Source organism: Branchiostoma belcheri, unplaced genomic scaffold, assembly GCF_001625305.1.
Source record: "Branchiostoma belcheri isolate BF01 breed outbred unplaced genomic scaffold, Haploidv18h27 scaffold1, whole genome shotgun sequence".
Lineage (NCBI taxonomy): Eukaryota > Metazoa > Chordata > Leptocardii > Amphioxiformes > Branchiostomatidae > Branchiostoma > Branchiostoma belcheri.
The window spans coordinates 5,921,026-5,937,371 of NW_017802379.1; the positions used below are offsets into that span (position 1 = coordinate 5,921,026).

At 42.4% G+C, this 16,346-nt stretch overlaps 3 protein-coding genes across 3 annotated transcripts in view; 1 reads left to right on the forward strand and 2 right to left on the reverse strand.

Annotated features, from left to right (window-relative positions):
- Positions 1-1,701, forward strand: part of LOC109467926 (sulfotransferase 1A1-like) — a 5,923-nt gene extending 4,222 nt beyond the window's left edge. Inside the window, exons 4-6 of the mRNA XM_019766086.1 lie at positions 356-456; positions 871-1,045; positions 1,492-1,701. Of these exons, the coding sequence (XP_019621645.1) occupies positions 356-456; positions 871-1,045; positions 1,492-1,652 (437 nt within the window). The 3' untranslated portion in view covers positions 1,653-1,701. The remainder of the gene's footprint in view (positions 1-355; positions 457-870; positions 1,046-1,491) is intronic.
- Positions 1,702-2,700: 999 nt separating this feature from the next.
- LOC109462247 (WSC domain-containing protein 2-like) overlaps positions 2,701-16,346 on the reverse strand; it is a 28,015-nt gene continuing 14,369 nt past the window's right edge. Inside the window, exons 2-8 of the mRNA XM_019758781.1 lie at positions 14,883-15,003; positions 11,221-11,419; positions 9,513-9,629; positions 8,904-9,081; positions 4,124-4,288; positions 3,552-3,752; positions 2,701-3,110 (exon numbers count right to left, since the gene is read on the reverse strand). Coding sequence (XP_019614340.1) covers positions 2,758-3,110; positions 3,552-3,752; positions 4,124-4,288; positions 8,904-9,081; positions 9,513-9,629; positions 11,221-11,419; positions 14,883-15,003 — 1,334 coding nt within the window. The 3' untranslated portion in view covers positions 2,701-2,757. The remainder of the gene's footprint in view (positions 3,111-3,551; positions 3,753-4,123; positions 4,289-8,903; positions 9,082-9,512; positions 9,630-11,220; positions 11,420-14,882; positions 15,004-16,346) is intronic.
- Positions 5,392-6,878, reverse strand: LOC109462235 (potassium channel subfamily K member 17-like). Its single transcript, XM_019758774.1, has one exon. The coding sequence runs from the start codon at positions 6,824-6,826 to the stop codon at positions 5,690-5,692; it is 1,137 nt and encodes a 378-aa protein (XP_019614333.1). The 5' UTR covers positions 6,827-6,878; the 3' UTR covers positions 5,392-5,689.

Below are 16,346 nucleotides of genomic sequence, written 5' to 3' on the forward strand. Positions count from 1 at the left end.
CCTCCTGCCTCCCACCTGCCTTCCTTCCTTCCATCCATCCATCCATCCATCCATCCATCCATCCATCCATCCATCCATCCATCCATCCATCCATCCATCCATCCATCCATCCATCCATCCATCCATCCATCCATCCATTGAATTGAAATCCCAAAAACTCCAACCAGATACTCTACAACTAAATAGCTTTCATACATTGGTTGCCACTTTCTTATGTTATATCTTTCCTGTAGCAAAGTTCAGTCATACATTACCGATGCATGAATAACTTGCCAAAATATGAGCCATGCACTAGTATTAGCATCGACTATAGCTTTTATGCAGATTTGATGACTCTGCAGTTTTGTTGTTTCAGTGGAGTTCGGTTCTTGGTTCGACCACATCCTCGGCTGGCAGACCCACGCCAGCACACATCCCACAAAAATGCTGTTCGTCAAGTATGAAGATTTACACAAGGTAAATAGACAAGCTTTTGTGGTCAGAGAATATATGTTTGCTCTCGTGCTTGCTTCCACCTTGAGCAAATATCATTTAAAACGTTCTGTGGTTCGTTTCCTCAGTATGGTGTCAATGTCCCCAGTGCCAGGCTTGATCAAACAAACAATACAGTGTGTACTGTACTATTGAACTCTAGAGTACAAATACGTCAACTATTAAGGTATTGTAAATGGAAAACACATCCTTCATAACCAAGTAACAAGTGACTGACCTGACCCAGTTACGCACAACTCAATGGCGACGTCTAGCGGAGTTAGTAGAAATAACAAACCCTCAGTTTCCGTACTTCAGGGGGTGTTTCATCTTCCAGAAGAGCTTTTGAAACTTGCATACACACACAAATACCCAAAGCTTACAATGATTTCTCCGTAGGACCCTCACATGGTGGTGGCGCGGGTGGCACAGTTCCTGAGCAGGCCCCTGCCCCCACAGACGGTCGACACCATCGTGAAACACTGCCGGTTCGACAACATGAAGGCCAACCCCATGACCAACTACTCCAACGACGACCGCTTCGACTTCAGCCAATCAGAGTTTTTGAGAACAGGTGGGGCGATGACGTACTTCAAAGCAAATGACGTAATGTTACAACCGCATCCTCACGCACCTACGTGATGTATATTATAACATTGCACATAAAAACACTTTATTCGGGTCGTTGTTATAGTTGTTGTGCACGTATGTATGTTTAGTCAAATCACATGCACATCATATAATTATGCACAGCGGATATTTAGAAATGAGTGTCAATTTTCTTTCATGTATTGTTGATTGTGTGTTCTCTCGAAATAATAACACATTTCGTTGCGTTCATAAGTTTTACAAATGTACTAGCATTCCCACCAATCTTATATTCATTTTTTTTCAATTCTTTATTATTTTATATACATTGCAGACATACATCTAATGTTGCCTGAATGACATTGATATTTACAATCACAAACAATCTCTTTCAAGTTTGTACTCCATGTATTTTTTATTTCGTTCATTTAGGAACTGTGGCGAACTGGAAAAAGTTTTTCCTCGTCATAAACAGCCTGGATTTTGACCGGATCTACGCGGAGCGCATGCAGGCGAGCGGTCTGCAGTTCGACTACGACAGAACCGGAGAGTTCGGAGCGGACAGAGATTTGGATGATTATTGTTTCAGATAAAAAAGGAAACAACATTTATGTCCGCAAAATAACAATGGTGCTAAAGAAATAAGTAGCTCATCAGTGAAAAAATTATTCGAAATGATTCTCTTTGTTTCTTTTCTTATCACGTAAAATAGATCAAGTGGTGAATAAGGTTTAAGTTGTTTTTGTTTATTTGTTTGTGTTTCTCTGATTTGCTGGGTACGGAAGGAGTTGTGCATTGATCTAATGATTAAGGCGTTGAAAATACCTCAGATCTGTATGTGATATTTTCTTTGACAGTTCCAAATATAAATCAAATATCATAAAATCTGCATAAACCTACATTATATAGTATTATAGTAACATGAATCATTGACAACGGCGTGCTTGCATATTCAAGATCTTTATTCATCCTTTGAAACAGAATTTGAGTCGTGAATTGTATATGGTGTCTATGACTACTGTACTGTTTCAGCCTCGGCAGCTAACTATAAAAAGCGACAGGAATTGTCCGAAAAGTATTTTTCATTCAAATAAACTCTTTCCAACTGAAAACATGTAATGGAGTCAATGGCACTGGGTTGGTTGTGTGTTTGTCTATATTTTCACATTGACATATTATGCTACCCTTGCATGCACTGTACGTTTTCTTTGTTTTTTCACTGTTGGTTTGAGGATAAAACAATACGTAATTTCTCGTTTACTAATTTTCCACACGTTCGTTCATACATTGCGTCTCGACAAATCTTACTACGAAAACTTCAAGTTAAGAAATCGCTTTTGCTGGTACCAAGCCACACTATGTAGATGTTGATATGTAGTTTGGCCTCTGACGTTGGGACTACGGAAGGCACTACTTTCCTCGTCTATATACTTGATACTATTCACACAGAAGAAAATGTGCAGAACAGTGCAGTTGTATTTTTCTCGCGTCAGTGAAAATCAATGTTTTTTTCCTCTGAAATAAAAAAAACGTAAGAGGAAAATTAGACACGCCCCTAGAAAGTAAACAAAAGTGGAAATTCTGAAAGGACACCCGGAGGTACTAGATGCAGGGGCTCGGTTCAAATCGTCAGGGCACAGTGATGTAAAAACGTATAGCAGCAATTCGATGCCAATAGTGTCTTTCTCATATCTTTTGCTACAACGTGTCCTCCGCGTATTCCTGTGGCAGACGTGTCTGGTTATACAGTCTCAGGGACATGTCGATAGTTTTGATGTAAATGTTCGTATAACCTTTCATGTCGGACGTGTAGGGGTCAAATTCAAGATGGCGTCTTCTCTTGAACTTGCCGTCTTTGTCGGCTTCTAGGCAGATGAGTCTTTCCTCCGAGGCAGGGAGACCCAGGAAGTCTAGGATTCTGTGCAGCTGGCCCATGGTGTCTCTCACAATGTCCTCATAGTGCACGACTAGCAGCCGCTTGCTGTACTGCAGCCAGTTTAGGTTGGTGTTGGTCCAGGTTCGGGACTGTCCATCCACAAATTCTCTCCATTCTGATAAAAAATGAGAAGTACGCGTTATTTTTTAAGTCCGAAAGACAAGAAGGGGCATTTTACGAAAACTGAATTGCAAACTTCCTGAAATATGAAATATGGCTTATTTAATATTTTCTAACCCTATTGTCAAAGTCATTGCTAAAGGGGTTGAAGACAAGGAAAAGCATCTTATGAAATCTCATCGTTCTTGCGACTATAAAAAACTGGCCTTTTTTTCAAAATTCCCTAAGCCTATTGTGATCTATTGTAAAAGTCGTTGTTAATTGATAGAAAGAGAAGGCGCGCATCTTAAAATTCTAAACAGTTTTAGGGAGCCCAAACCTACATCATTCACTTGTGTGTCCAAGAGCTATCTGCCACCAAGAATCATGACCCTAGCATGTCCATTACACGAGATAGATAAGCCGGGAGTACAAAGGGAAAAAACGACAACGTTACCGTGTAGCTGGTAGTACTTTGAGGCCGGAAGGCCGGTGTGCCCTGCGTATTTCCGGTTGTGCTCGGCTAACATGGCGCTGTACGGGTTCCTGATGAGCAGTATGGCGCTGTGGAACTGTTCGATGTGAGCTCGGTCGAACCGATGGGTCTTCACCGCTACCGTGTTCCTCCGCAACCAGTTCTCCCGCTCACCTCGAAACCCTTACAGCAAACAAACAAACAAACACATAAAGGACTTGAGGAGAAAAACTAACAGATTGCAATATACATTGCGATATGTATTGCCAAAGAGGTTTGGCATTACAGCAAATTTGAAACTTTTTTTTTTCAATTCAAAGCTTAATTTGTCTTTGCAAGGATTGTTTTATCAGGTGTGTCTCGGTTTTGTCCTCGGTATTTGACTATCTGTTTAAGAAAGATAAGAATACAAATATCAAGTTATTCTATGATATAGTTACAGACTCTCCTGTCCTTGGTGCTGAAAATCATTCTACAAGTACAAAAGAAGCTCCTTGTTCAACTCAAACTCTGAATGTGTTCATTGATCAATGATTTTTAAAACTGTTTTTTGCCTTTATTGAACAGGTCTCCGTCATTATAATAACTGCCCGTGTAGATGCCGGTTGCCCTCTCTATGAGATGGCGGACCCACGTGTTACCGGATCCGGGGTAGCTCGCCAGCGCCACTAGCGGCCAGCTGTGGTCCGGCAGGAACCCGACTGTCGCACACCTGCGGTCTGTAAAACAGTAGTGAATAGTGAATATGTCAAACTGTTCACAAAGTCGTGTAAAAAAACACCAACATGCTATCGGAGGCTTGCACTCACGTGACTATGGTGTACGTGTTGTCCGCCATGTTGGATGGCTAAACATGGAGGCTCATGGGTAAATTTCGATCTGTAAATGTCATGTAACTTTACAGGCCTGACTTTTCTTTCTTGGTTCAACCAACCTGCATTGTTGTTGTGACGTCACATGCAACACAATAGGCTTGTATGCTGTATGCTTTGTTTATTAAAATTCACCACACATGTGAAAGAGGTGAGAGAACAGATGTAATCACCTTTACTGGAGTGACATTCAACACTTACTAATACTGTCTCTATCAAATCCGGTCTACGATTCTTACAATGATTCTTCGGTCCCCGCGTAAATTCCATTTCATGTCATTCAAGCCAGACACGGTTGGAATAAGATTAAAACGGAAGCCGCAACTCTATCACGGTTCACGTCATTAGTACTGTTTTCTGTATAAACCTACAGTAGGCACGGTCTAATTCTTCACTGTTCCCCGTCTTCTATTACTCTTCTATGGAGTTTATCAACCCGAAACAGCGGTGGGCTGGTCTCAAAATAAAGAAACAACAGCTAGTAGTTTTCTTTTTATCATTTGGTTAGTTTATGATTTTTTTACAGTCCCATATAGGTCTTAAAAAGTTGAGAGATACACGGATAATGTAATTCTTTTAAAACTAAGATAATTTGCCTGCCGACGTTTCGGTGATCTTTAAAGCTTCCCCGGGCAACAATGAATTGTTCTACTGGTTTGTCTTTTACACTAAAGAAGACTGTCGGATGCCACGAACAGGCACTACTCAGAGAAGAATGTAGCCTGTATAAAACACAGACGATAGGGTGTAGGAATTCCATGATGCAGCAATGGAATGGTCCATATGTGTGCCACGTGTATCGCATGGCAGGGTGTTAAGCTCTAATTCCTATACAGAAATTCAATCCAGACATGTACAAAAAAAAAAAACGAAGAAAGAAATGAGATCAAACTGTAGCACTACATACACAATGTTTATTTCACTTTCTGAACGTAGCAAAATTTGTGCGATGGTCGGTCAGAATTAGTCGGTCGGTTAGTTGTCCTTCTCTTACTATTAGTATGACAGCAAAATAAGCAGGTTACTGATGCCATTTATAACAGTGCAACCCGTATGACATCGTACAGTCTTGCCTTACAGTCTTTTTGTCAGTGCAAAAGCTCATCGCATCCGTCGCTATACATATTACAAATATCTCTTTGTGTCTCAAAGCTCCTTTGATATACATCGTATATACATGTGGTAAAGTCTAATAGAGATACCAGTACATGTGTTGTTCACGTGAAACGCGGTGTTAGACGTTAGAACCTAGGTCGAGACGTCCTCACTCTGCCGGTGAAACAGCGGGTGTCCCGCCGCCTTGCGTTTCGGCGCCACGGTCTCGACCGAAGGCAGTTCCTTCATTTCGTTCTCCACGCCGTCTTTCAGTTCTTCCTCCTTCTCCTCAGCCGATTTTTCCAGCGACTCGACTTTCCCGTCGATGCTCTCCAGCCCTCGCGTGATCAGATCGAACACCAGGACGAGATAGGCCAGTCCGCCCAGGATCCACACAAACATGGCTGCGAAGTAGATGGCAGAGTACTCGATGTCCTTCCTGTTTCCAATCACGTAGTCGCCAAAGCCGATAGTAGACAGTGAGATGAACATGAAGTACAGGGCCTCCCAGTAGGTCCACTGCTCCGTAGTACAGACAGTGATGGTGGGGAGGGTGAAGAATAAGATGAACCCCATGAGTAGAAGTCCTGCTTGCGCGCCTTTGTAGACTCTATCACGGTTCCACTGCGGCCTGACCCGACAGACCTTCCCGGTCGCACGGCAAGCGAGCTTCAGGAGCGCCTTGGAGATCTTAGAGAGCAGGAAAGCCGTCAGGGGGATGCCGAACAAGGCGTAGAAGACACAGAAGACCCGGCCGCCGACGGTAACAGGCGATATACTCCCGTACCCGATGGTGGTAACCACCGTGATGGTGAAGCCGAACGCGCCCAGGAAGTCCCAACTTAGCGGGGTACTCTGTCCCTCCGTGCTCCTCGGGTCGAGTCCACGGTCTATCGACAAGCCAACGACGTCCACGATGTCTTTCAACTGGTCAGGCGTGATGATCAGAAGCGGCAGACCCTCCATCGCAATACAGCTGGAGTTGTCCGTTTGCCTGATTGTCAGGTTGTCCAAAGTCTCTTGCAGGTACCACTGCATGAAACCGTGTATGGTGGTAAGGTTGGACCTGAGAACACAACAGGCTGTATCGTACCCTTCCCCGGCGTCCTTAGCGCAGAAGGGCTGTAAGGCGTCCACTAAGTCTCCGCCGAGAAATGTTTTCTGGAGTCCGAAAACTCTTTCCCGAATTCTTATCTCTTCCGCGCTCTCAAGGACGTGGAAAACTCCTCCTCCTATCAGAAGATACGCCACGAAGACGGGGAGAAGGATCAGGAGGGTCTTCGTGCTCATTTTCAAGGAGATTTGACTCGACAAGACAGTAGAAAAATCCTTTTGGAATGACTTCGCAGCCGCTCAAAAATTCTTGACTTGCAAGTCAAAGTCAAAACGAAATGGCCCAAAGCAGGAATGCAGCGAGTGTTGCCAAATACCCTGCTCTATCAAAACACTCCACCAACTCTTCCAGTAGTCCCTGTTGACTCTAGCTACCGAGTAAAGCAAAATGTTCCGCGTGACGTCGACACAAACGTACGACAGGGAAGTCGCACGGAACACTGCATGTCATGCCGGCGCGGACACACACTTCATCCTGTTGTTTCCAGTCCGGTGCAATCCACTATCTGTGCCAGGTCGCTATGATACTAGAAAAACATCTCACCATAACTTGACGAGACCAGATCAACCTGTTAACAGGTGGTTGAAGGAAGGCAGTCATTAAGGTTAATCACTAACCACAGGGTTGATAATGATGTCGATAACTAGACAGTCAGATTAATAGGTTAAGGCTTGTGAAAATCCTTTGATGTGATTATGTTTATAGAGAGTACAGCGCATCACCGAATTTCAGACGCTTTTAACGCTTCTGCAATTAAAACTTTCGTGGCACAAAGAAGTTAGACAGAATGGCATACGTTCTGCAATTGTTTAATGTGCACAAAAGTGCCTGTGCTCCAATATTCAGAGCATTGGCCCAGTTTCTACCAGCATTGTGCTTCAGGCTATACTATTCTGTTCTTCCAAGAGGGTAGGATATCTTGTCTTTACCGTCAAAGGGTGTAGGATGTCTTGTCTTACAATTACACTTTACGGTCGAAAGCAAATGGCAAATATAATCTTACATCGCTTTTGTTGGAACGCCGTTGAATATTGAATGTTTGTATCGCTTATACCAAAATTTTGATAACATAGACTATTTTTAGCATCATATCTTGCCTATATTTTGCAAGTCCGACTGGAAATATATCAAAATGTAATTGATATTGATACAACGTAGATTTGTGTTATTTGACCAAGTATTATACAACAAACTTTTATAAACATGTGCATTATCTTCATACATGTATATACATAGATATTAGATTGAGGAAACGGGAAAAGCTTAAGATACAAAGGAAGGAATTTAGAGGGATCTAGGGAGTCTTATAGTGTTTGCCTCCCAAGGGTGATTGAGTTTCAAGACATTCCTCCTTCTTAAGTGGTTGCATGACCGGTGTCCGCCGTCTTAAGCTTGTTTATTCTGCTGATGTATAATTATACAGACACACGGTGTACAGCTTACACGCATATTGAACTGTCACTATTCTAACAAGAATTGTGTATACTACACTGGAGTCTCGATATTCTTTCCATCACTCTGCCTTTGTGCGTGCGTGTATGTGTGTGTGTGTGTGTGTGTGTGCGCGTGTGCGTGTGTGCGTGTGTGTGTGTGTGTGTGTGTGTCAGCGCACGCTCATTTAGACTCTTAGGATTGCAATGCTGCATGGTCTCTCAAATGACTCGAACGTTTTTCTGTTTAAGGGTCAGAAAGTTACCAGTTGACGCTTTTACTAATAAAGTAACGTCAATGTTATGCAGAGACCTAGCTGTCTAAGGTCCGAGGGCCGGAGGCACACTTGCCGCAGACTCAGGAATGTCAAGTCAGGACTAACGCACTTTTACCTGACTGAAGGAGGCTCGTCTTACTGGCTAGATTTCGCACCTACTCGGTAATGCGGGAACCAGCAATTCGTCAACTTTTCGGGTGATTTGCTTTCTTTTGTAAAGTGACGTGAGCCATATGAAACCAAACGAAACTTGATACCCTTAGGTTAGAGCACGGGCTGTAGGTTCGCTTCCTATTGGTGCATATCATTACTGGAGAGCAGTAAGAATGAAAGTGACGCATCTTGACAGTTACATTGTATTTGTTTACCCCTAAAGCCTGTTTATTGAAGTGCATTTGGCATAGAAAACGAAGCTTATAAGTAATGATACCAGAAAACGCCAAATTAGGACTATGAAATGATAGGAGGACAGGGCACGTCGAAATAGAACAAAACAAAACGATAGGAAAGAAAACAATTAGAAAGCTATGTCATATTTCACATACCTTCAATTTCTGTCCTGTACACGGACATGTGTGAGGGCCCTCCGCACTTTTGCCGCTCGTTCCCTGAACAGCTGAAGTTGCAGTTTTCATCTGACGATGCGTTGTTGAGTCGGCAGGTGGCGCTCGCGTTCAGACACTGGCAAACTGTGGCATTCCTCACGAGGGCGAGCGTGTATACCTGAAAAAAGTTAGCGAATTGTACAAACTACAGAGTACAAACTACAAATGCCTGTACTTGAATATATTTGTAATCTGACTATATAATATTACGGGCCGCTAACATTAACAGGGTGCAGTTATCAATGAAATTATGGTTGTTCGGTAGACTTTAATATTTCGAAACGTGTATGCAGACAAGCAGAAATGCGACCGAAATTATCTCGCAGAGTCCCCCGTGCTTCAAGCGGTGCAAAAGTTTTAGGTTGACTTATAAACAGCAGAGGAGCATTCATGAAGTTGCAGGAAGTTGCTGATTTGAAAGCTGCTCTTTAAAGTAGTTAAACTTGAAAACTATTTAGTCTCCTAACCTATATAGCTAATAACGCTGCTATTCCATAAAGTTGCTCGGACAGTGTAATAGCTCTATATGTTGAATACGTGCGTACGTACCTGCTGGTGACAACTCAGACGACATCTTCTCGGTGTGAGGAGATGGTCCCGTACAGGCATGGAGGCGGCGTGCTTCAGCCCCGGCCCGGGCGGGACAGGGTAGCAGCCCCGGTAAGCCTCCTCCGTCTCCGCGTCCAGGTAACGCTCTCGGGACCGAGGGTCTGCGGGAGACGGGTGGATATAAAATGTGAAATAAACCGAAATGAAGCAGAACATACCTACGCGGGTACTTGTTCAACCCCAAAATATCCGAAATCTGCACTTGACCAGTTGAATGGACTGTAATGCAAATTTCGAGATTTGAATTTAGAATAATAAAATTGTCCAAAATACAGATGATGATATCGAATACGACAGATATTTATTTTTAACAGATCTCATATAGATGTTTCCTAGGAATATGATAATTGCTAAAAAAAAAAAACATGATAGGAAAGTTGTAGCCTGGTTACCAGACCGCCGTGAGCTCAGCGCTCTAGATCTCTCTTCGGTGCCAAGAGCGTTTCGGGCCGCCAACCAGGTCTCGATTACTGCGCGTCTAAGGTTTTAGGTTTCTTCGCTCGGCGGCAATAGAAGAATGAGCGTAATACAGAAGTCAGCGGATACAGGGAAACCAGCTGGAGATAGGTCCGTGGCATAACTCGCCTGTGCTTGGTAAAGGCAGGGGCCGAAAAATTACCGCCAAGCCGACCAAAGGTTTGGTACCCAGGCTAGGAAAGTTGCTGCATTAGTCAATGTTTGTTTTCCCTGTCAGGCCTGAACACTTCCAATGACCTTTCACGAAGTGGTAACTTCAGCGTTCAACGCAGGAAAATATCAATGTACCAAAAAGAAGCCACTGGTCTTTCACAAAGGTCAAATGAACTACATAAATACACAATCTGAATGGATTTATTCAAAAGCACTTGTGAAAGAAAGGGCAAAACAGCTAAGGTTATCTCGTCTTCGGCTTCGGAGTTAACCTGGGATTTGAACCCGTAACCTTTAGATCGGGGACAGGACAAATATGGCACTACATCTACACAGCTGGGCAGGGAAGATAACATCCACGGAAGATTGAATGATGATCCAGAGACAGTAGCTAGGGCAAGCCGCCTTGATCGTCTATAGATCTTAGGATTGAAATAAATGATTCTGAGGAAGCAAAAATGCTTCAAGGAAGTAATTATCATAGTCCTGCTGCATGTATTATTCATTGAATAGTTATCAAGACATCCTAGCGGTACACATTTGTATAATGGCTCTAGCACTCTATTCTCTAGCTTAAATGAGGCGATTCAAATCACCCAATCAATCGTTATATAGGCAATGATATCAACTTTCTCAATAGGTCAGGAGATGTACAGTATATCATGTACTAAATGACTTAGTAGGAAGACATTAAATCGTGGTTGTTGGCCAATGAGGTGGCTTGATACATGCTCATTGCTAACCAATCCCTGTATACCTTACATACCTGGTCTGAGTATCACAAGCTCTACTCTCTGTCGGTCTTTGAAGTTAAGCTGTTGGCCAATGAGATGACTTGATACATGCCCAATTGCCCATTGTCGAACCAACCCCTGTCTTACATGCTAGTACCTGGTCTGAGTACTAGTATCCCGAGTTCCACTCAGCCAGATTGTTGGCCAATGGGATGGATGCATGCTCATTGTCTTACCAACCCCTGTACGTCTTACATACCTGGTCTGAGTATCCCAAGCTCCACTCTCTGTCTGTCTTTCGGAGGCCGTCCCATGGCCCTGGGGTGGATGTGGTAGACTGTCAGCCGGTTCACCCCGCCACAGGTGCTGTTCTCGTGGCCTGGGCACGTGACGTTACAGTCAGGCAGGGAGGCGGGACCTCGGTGTAACTGCCTCCCACAGTAACACTCTCCTCCGAACTCCAGACCCACGAAGGGGAGATATCTATAAGAATATGGTAAGAATAATGAAATTATAGCCATCATGAGAAATACAAACAAATTCCTGACTAGACAAAAATAGGAAATTTCAGACTTCAGGGAAGTAGGCAATCTTCGGCTTCCTAAATTTCCCCCATTTACTGGCCCCGACCAGATTCTGAAATCTTTGACCTCCTATCATTCTGCCTGTCAATTTTTCTCACCCATGTGCTGTCAACCTGCTCTGTCTGGATAAAAAGATACTCAAACCCACAAACCCATAGCGCAGCCACCCAAAGCAATACTTCCGTAGCCGGAAGTAAAAATGGAACTGAAAGTTTTCTGCTTCAAATTAAAATGCAATAAATCACTTCGAATTTCGCAACAGCCTGCTCGTGAAGGTTTCATCAGAACCGAATCGTCATTTATCGATCATCGTGACCTCTGACCCACAGACAGGTCGTCCGCAAACCCAGACCGCCCTTTAACTACACGAGTTCCACAGAAGTCAATTGATTTTACGTCAGCAGGTCAGTATTGAGGGCCCCCCGGGGTGACATCTGTGTCAGGATGGCACGGTCGGGACGGTGCGCCAAATCGTCTGCAGCGAAGCAGGTTGATCTACGACCGCATCACTGTCTGAGGGGAACGTCACGTGGCGGAGGAATCTGATCCAAGACCGATTCACCCGATTTCATCACATCTGCCAAGGATCACAAAATCAATGCGGAAATAATTGGCTAACGGTGCTCAGTAGAGCCCGACTTTTCTCCACAGGTCATGTGCCACGAGAGGGGAGGTGCAAGAGAACGGAGTTTGAATACAAATCAAAGCTACAAGTTGATAACTATTAGCCTGGTTACCAAACCTATTATAGCTCCCGAGTCCTACATCTATTTGCGGAGAGGATGTAGGACTCGGGAGCTATAATAGGTTTGGTAACCAGGCTAGATAACTATGAGATAGTTATGTGTGGGCTAACGCTATAGTTGCATTCTTACAGTGCAACTATAGCCCATACATAAAAAACGAAATTAACAATGATATAGACATGAAAGCGAAGGTTATATTGACAGAAAAAGGTCTCAAACTAGTGAATGACAAATTCTAGACACTAAATAGCGATACCCATTTTGACAGTGACTGATGTACATTTGAAATAGTGCAATATGTTAAAGAAATTGATACAGGATGTAGAATAACTTTTCATATAAGATGATATTTTAGTTTCACTCAATTCAAACTTTTCATGTGTTTTAAATGGTAGTGATGTTATCTTTATGACATAAAAGTCTCTACTATGACTCATCGAAAAGAAACACAAGAAACGTAATAGTCAGGTGCACCTTATACATGTAAATGTAAAATAATTACAATGTCTTCTCCATACAGCTAAGCGGTCCACACACATCTTATCCCAGTTTGGCGTTCTTCCAACTATTCGATTTTCCTTCCAAGGAATAAGAATAGGTCCTTAAAGAACGATTGCAGCCGTGTTTTTCCGTCCGATATATTTGATTTTACAATAGAATTAGACGGGCTGTCTGTGTGAAACATATCAAATTGAGATAGATTCGCCATTACACCAGGCTGCTGGAACTGCCGAGAGGCTTAATGTGGCGTCACCAGAAGAATAAAAATTGGGGATGAGAATCGATGGAGAAAATCCTATTATCATCACAAGACTTAAATTGCTTCTCAGTGCGTTTTTTTTTTCATTCCCTCTTAGTACGACTTACTTCTAGGTGACCAATCACAGCCAGGGTTACAAGTGGGGGCTTAATCTCTTTTAGCCTTTGGTTGGTCCATGTAACTTACAAAACATTTCTTGGAAATACAGGCACATGAAGAAAAAGCACGGTGCCTCTTTTAAATGTTTTGATATCTTGTAGATTTTTAAGTTTGTTTATCCCAGTTTCCATGTAACCTATAACTTATTACAGAAAGATTTCTTAGAATTCCAGGCGAATAAAAAATGTACAGTGTCACGTCTAAACGTTCCACAAAAACTGAAAACGATCGAAGCAATTATTTCGTTGAAGTTTGCATTGAAGAATTGGCAACTGCAAAGTCGGTATTACGTACATTACTAAAGATTTTCAAGCCCGTTTCAAATCCAGTCATGATTTCTTTCCCTTTCAGTCTTTTCTACGTAAGTAACGCAATAGTTAGGAATGCTTTCACACACAAAGCATGACCTATTGGAGAATCTGTACTTGAGCAACGCATGTTGCATTACAATGCGTACGTACGGTTCCTTTTAGACTTTTTGAATTGCACGAGAACTAAAACTCTATAATGGATTTGGGCGATAGTTTTGTGTCAATACGACGAAGTGGTGTCACGGCTAGGTCGTGACACGTTTTCAATAAATTCGAATACAGATGCAAGGTAGCAGAAACGTTCATAAGAAAAAAATATCGATTAAAGTCTGTGGTGTAAGACGTATTATTCCACAGCTGTCCATGTATATGTATTGTGCAGCTCGGTTTGATATGTTTGGAACGCTTCTCTGGTATACTGTGTCAAGCGTGCCTTTTTGCATACGATTTTGACTGTCGGTGGAATTCTTCTTATGTTGTCGATGTATATAAAAGTTATGAAACAAGATTGAATTGTAATTGCCAACACAAAAGACTGGACTCACCCAAAATCATATAAAATAATATAAAATGCATATAAAAGTTCTTCAAATTTCAACTTATTAGATTGATTAGAACAAGGAACTTGATCGATGCATTTTGTCATTAATAGTTACAAATGAATAATTATTCTTTAATACAGAACGGCATTGAGAAATTATGTACTAGCTTCCAATTATAATTGTCTGTCTTGATATGATAATCATAAGTAACGTTGTGAATTGGCGCCTCATCATTTACACTGAAGACTGTACTTCCTTACCCCGAGGTCTGATTATGTAGTAACCAATCAATCGACTTGGATCGTTCTTCTTAATCAGATCTGTCCTAGATAGATAACGGAGTCGTGCAATTATTGATGATGTAAAGTGTTCGTTCATGCGTTAGACATGAATCAAGATGTACTGTCTGTGATTCTGTTGAACACATCTTTTTGCGTGTACAAAATTGTAAAAAAAGGTTAATGGTTATAAGTTGAAAAGTACTTTTTGAGTATGGATTATTATAGAATACTACGTTAACTAAACAGATGTAATCCTAGGATATCACATTTCCAAAGTAGAACAACTTTAAGACATGAATGAAGTGATACTGTTGAGGAAAACGCCAATTGTAAGTTTAAGTATGGAACGAATCATCATTTTCACATGGTAACTCTTTTCAAATCTGAGTGCTTTTTTAACAAAGCATATGAGATATTGTGACTGCCTGCATATCTGTAGGATTACGTAGAATGTTAACAGTCACCAGTTGTACTTACTTTCTGTACAGCTGTACAGATAGAACAATAAAGTTTTATTTTTTCAAATAAAAGAAGTATGCCTTGAACGCTATATAAAGATCGACCTTTTTCTGCAGTGGTTGAGACATTTCTCCACCGTCATCCGTCTGTAGTCAGACAGGAACTCTTCCTGTAGCGTCCGGAGGGAGGGAACAACACTGTCCTCGTAACAGCCCAGGAACGTCACTGGGAAAGAAACAATATTGACAAAACACCTATGAGTTATGAAAAATAGTAAGGAGTACAAATCTGTACAATGATAATGCTATAAAAAAACACATACTGTTACAAGGAAAACAAGAAATCGGAAATATTAGACATCCGAAAATTATTTTGCATTTGAATTTCGCATGGAGGTAGAAAAATCACATGTGATTTTTTTACCTCCATGGTTTTCGTGACCTTCAAGTTCACCCCATTTCCTGTGTCTGACCTTTTGATGTTTTGTCATTCTACATGTTAATCTCCCCCTACCCAAATATGCTATTAACCTACTCTCAAGTTTACCTCCCCAATTTTAGCCTACAGCCATTCTTTCGAATTCTGTCAATCTTCCCCATCTACGTGCTGTCAACCTTCTCTGTCTGGACAGAAGGACACACAACTCACAGTTCGGCCACCCAAAACAATACTTCCCTACCCGGAAGTAAACAAACAACCAAAGCTACTATCAGTCATACAAAGCAGCAACGTAAACCTAATTCAATGCTCTAGTCTGATCCATTCGGTCTCTAAAAGTTAGATGTCCTATCAAGCTTCCAGACTGAGTAGAATATCCCATGTCAAGGATTGAGGTGTTCAAGAATTCATTCTTTCCTAGAACTATATCGCAGAGTGGAACTCACTGTCACCAAGTACAGTAGGGGCATTGTCATTAGATAGCTTTAAACAATGTCTAGAAGTAGAAGTTCAAGGGTTAGGTGTAACAAGTCGATCGGTGTAATATAGCCAGATGCCGCCGCGCCGCGTGCCTGCGAAGCTGGTGTGTTACGCCGAAGGGCGGTTATACCGGCTATACAGATACAGATACAGATGTCCCCAACTCAACCCGGTTTAGGTTACGGATGTCCAACACACGTGATCAATGATGCACCATCGGCACCCTTTGATCCCCAAAAATCTCTTCTCCAATCGCGTCGCCAGACGACGTCGTGCTGTGTAATGTGTCGACTGAAGACGGATAGGCGTTTCTTGGTTTATCAATCTGGCCATCGGTCTACTGCCCACATCACTAATTCAATTAAAGTAGCCCTTCTGTGCCCCGGAGGGGGGGGGGGGGGCTGAGGAAGACGAATGTTTCTATCAGGCGTACATCCACGCATGCATTTCTGATGAAGACGGTATTGGGTTCGTCTCGCGTATCTACGTTACGGTGTGTACATGTCACGTCTACGATCTCCATACGCGACACTATCGACTGGAACATCCGAGAAAAAAAAGGATACTGCACGCACCAAGGGCTGTCTTCTGTACAGCGACGGCATATACAAAGCAATGCATATCAATATCAATGCATATCAATAGAAATC

What these genes read in the sequence shown, in the direction of transcription:
- LOC109462235 (XM_019758774.1), bottom strand. Translation starts at nt 6,826, where the DNA reads ATGAGCACGAAGACCCTCCTGATCCTTCTCCCCGTCTTCGTGGCGTAT.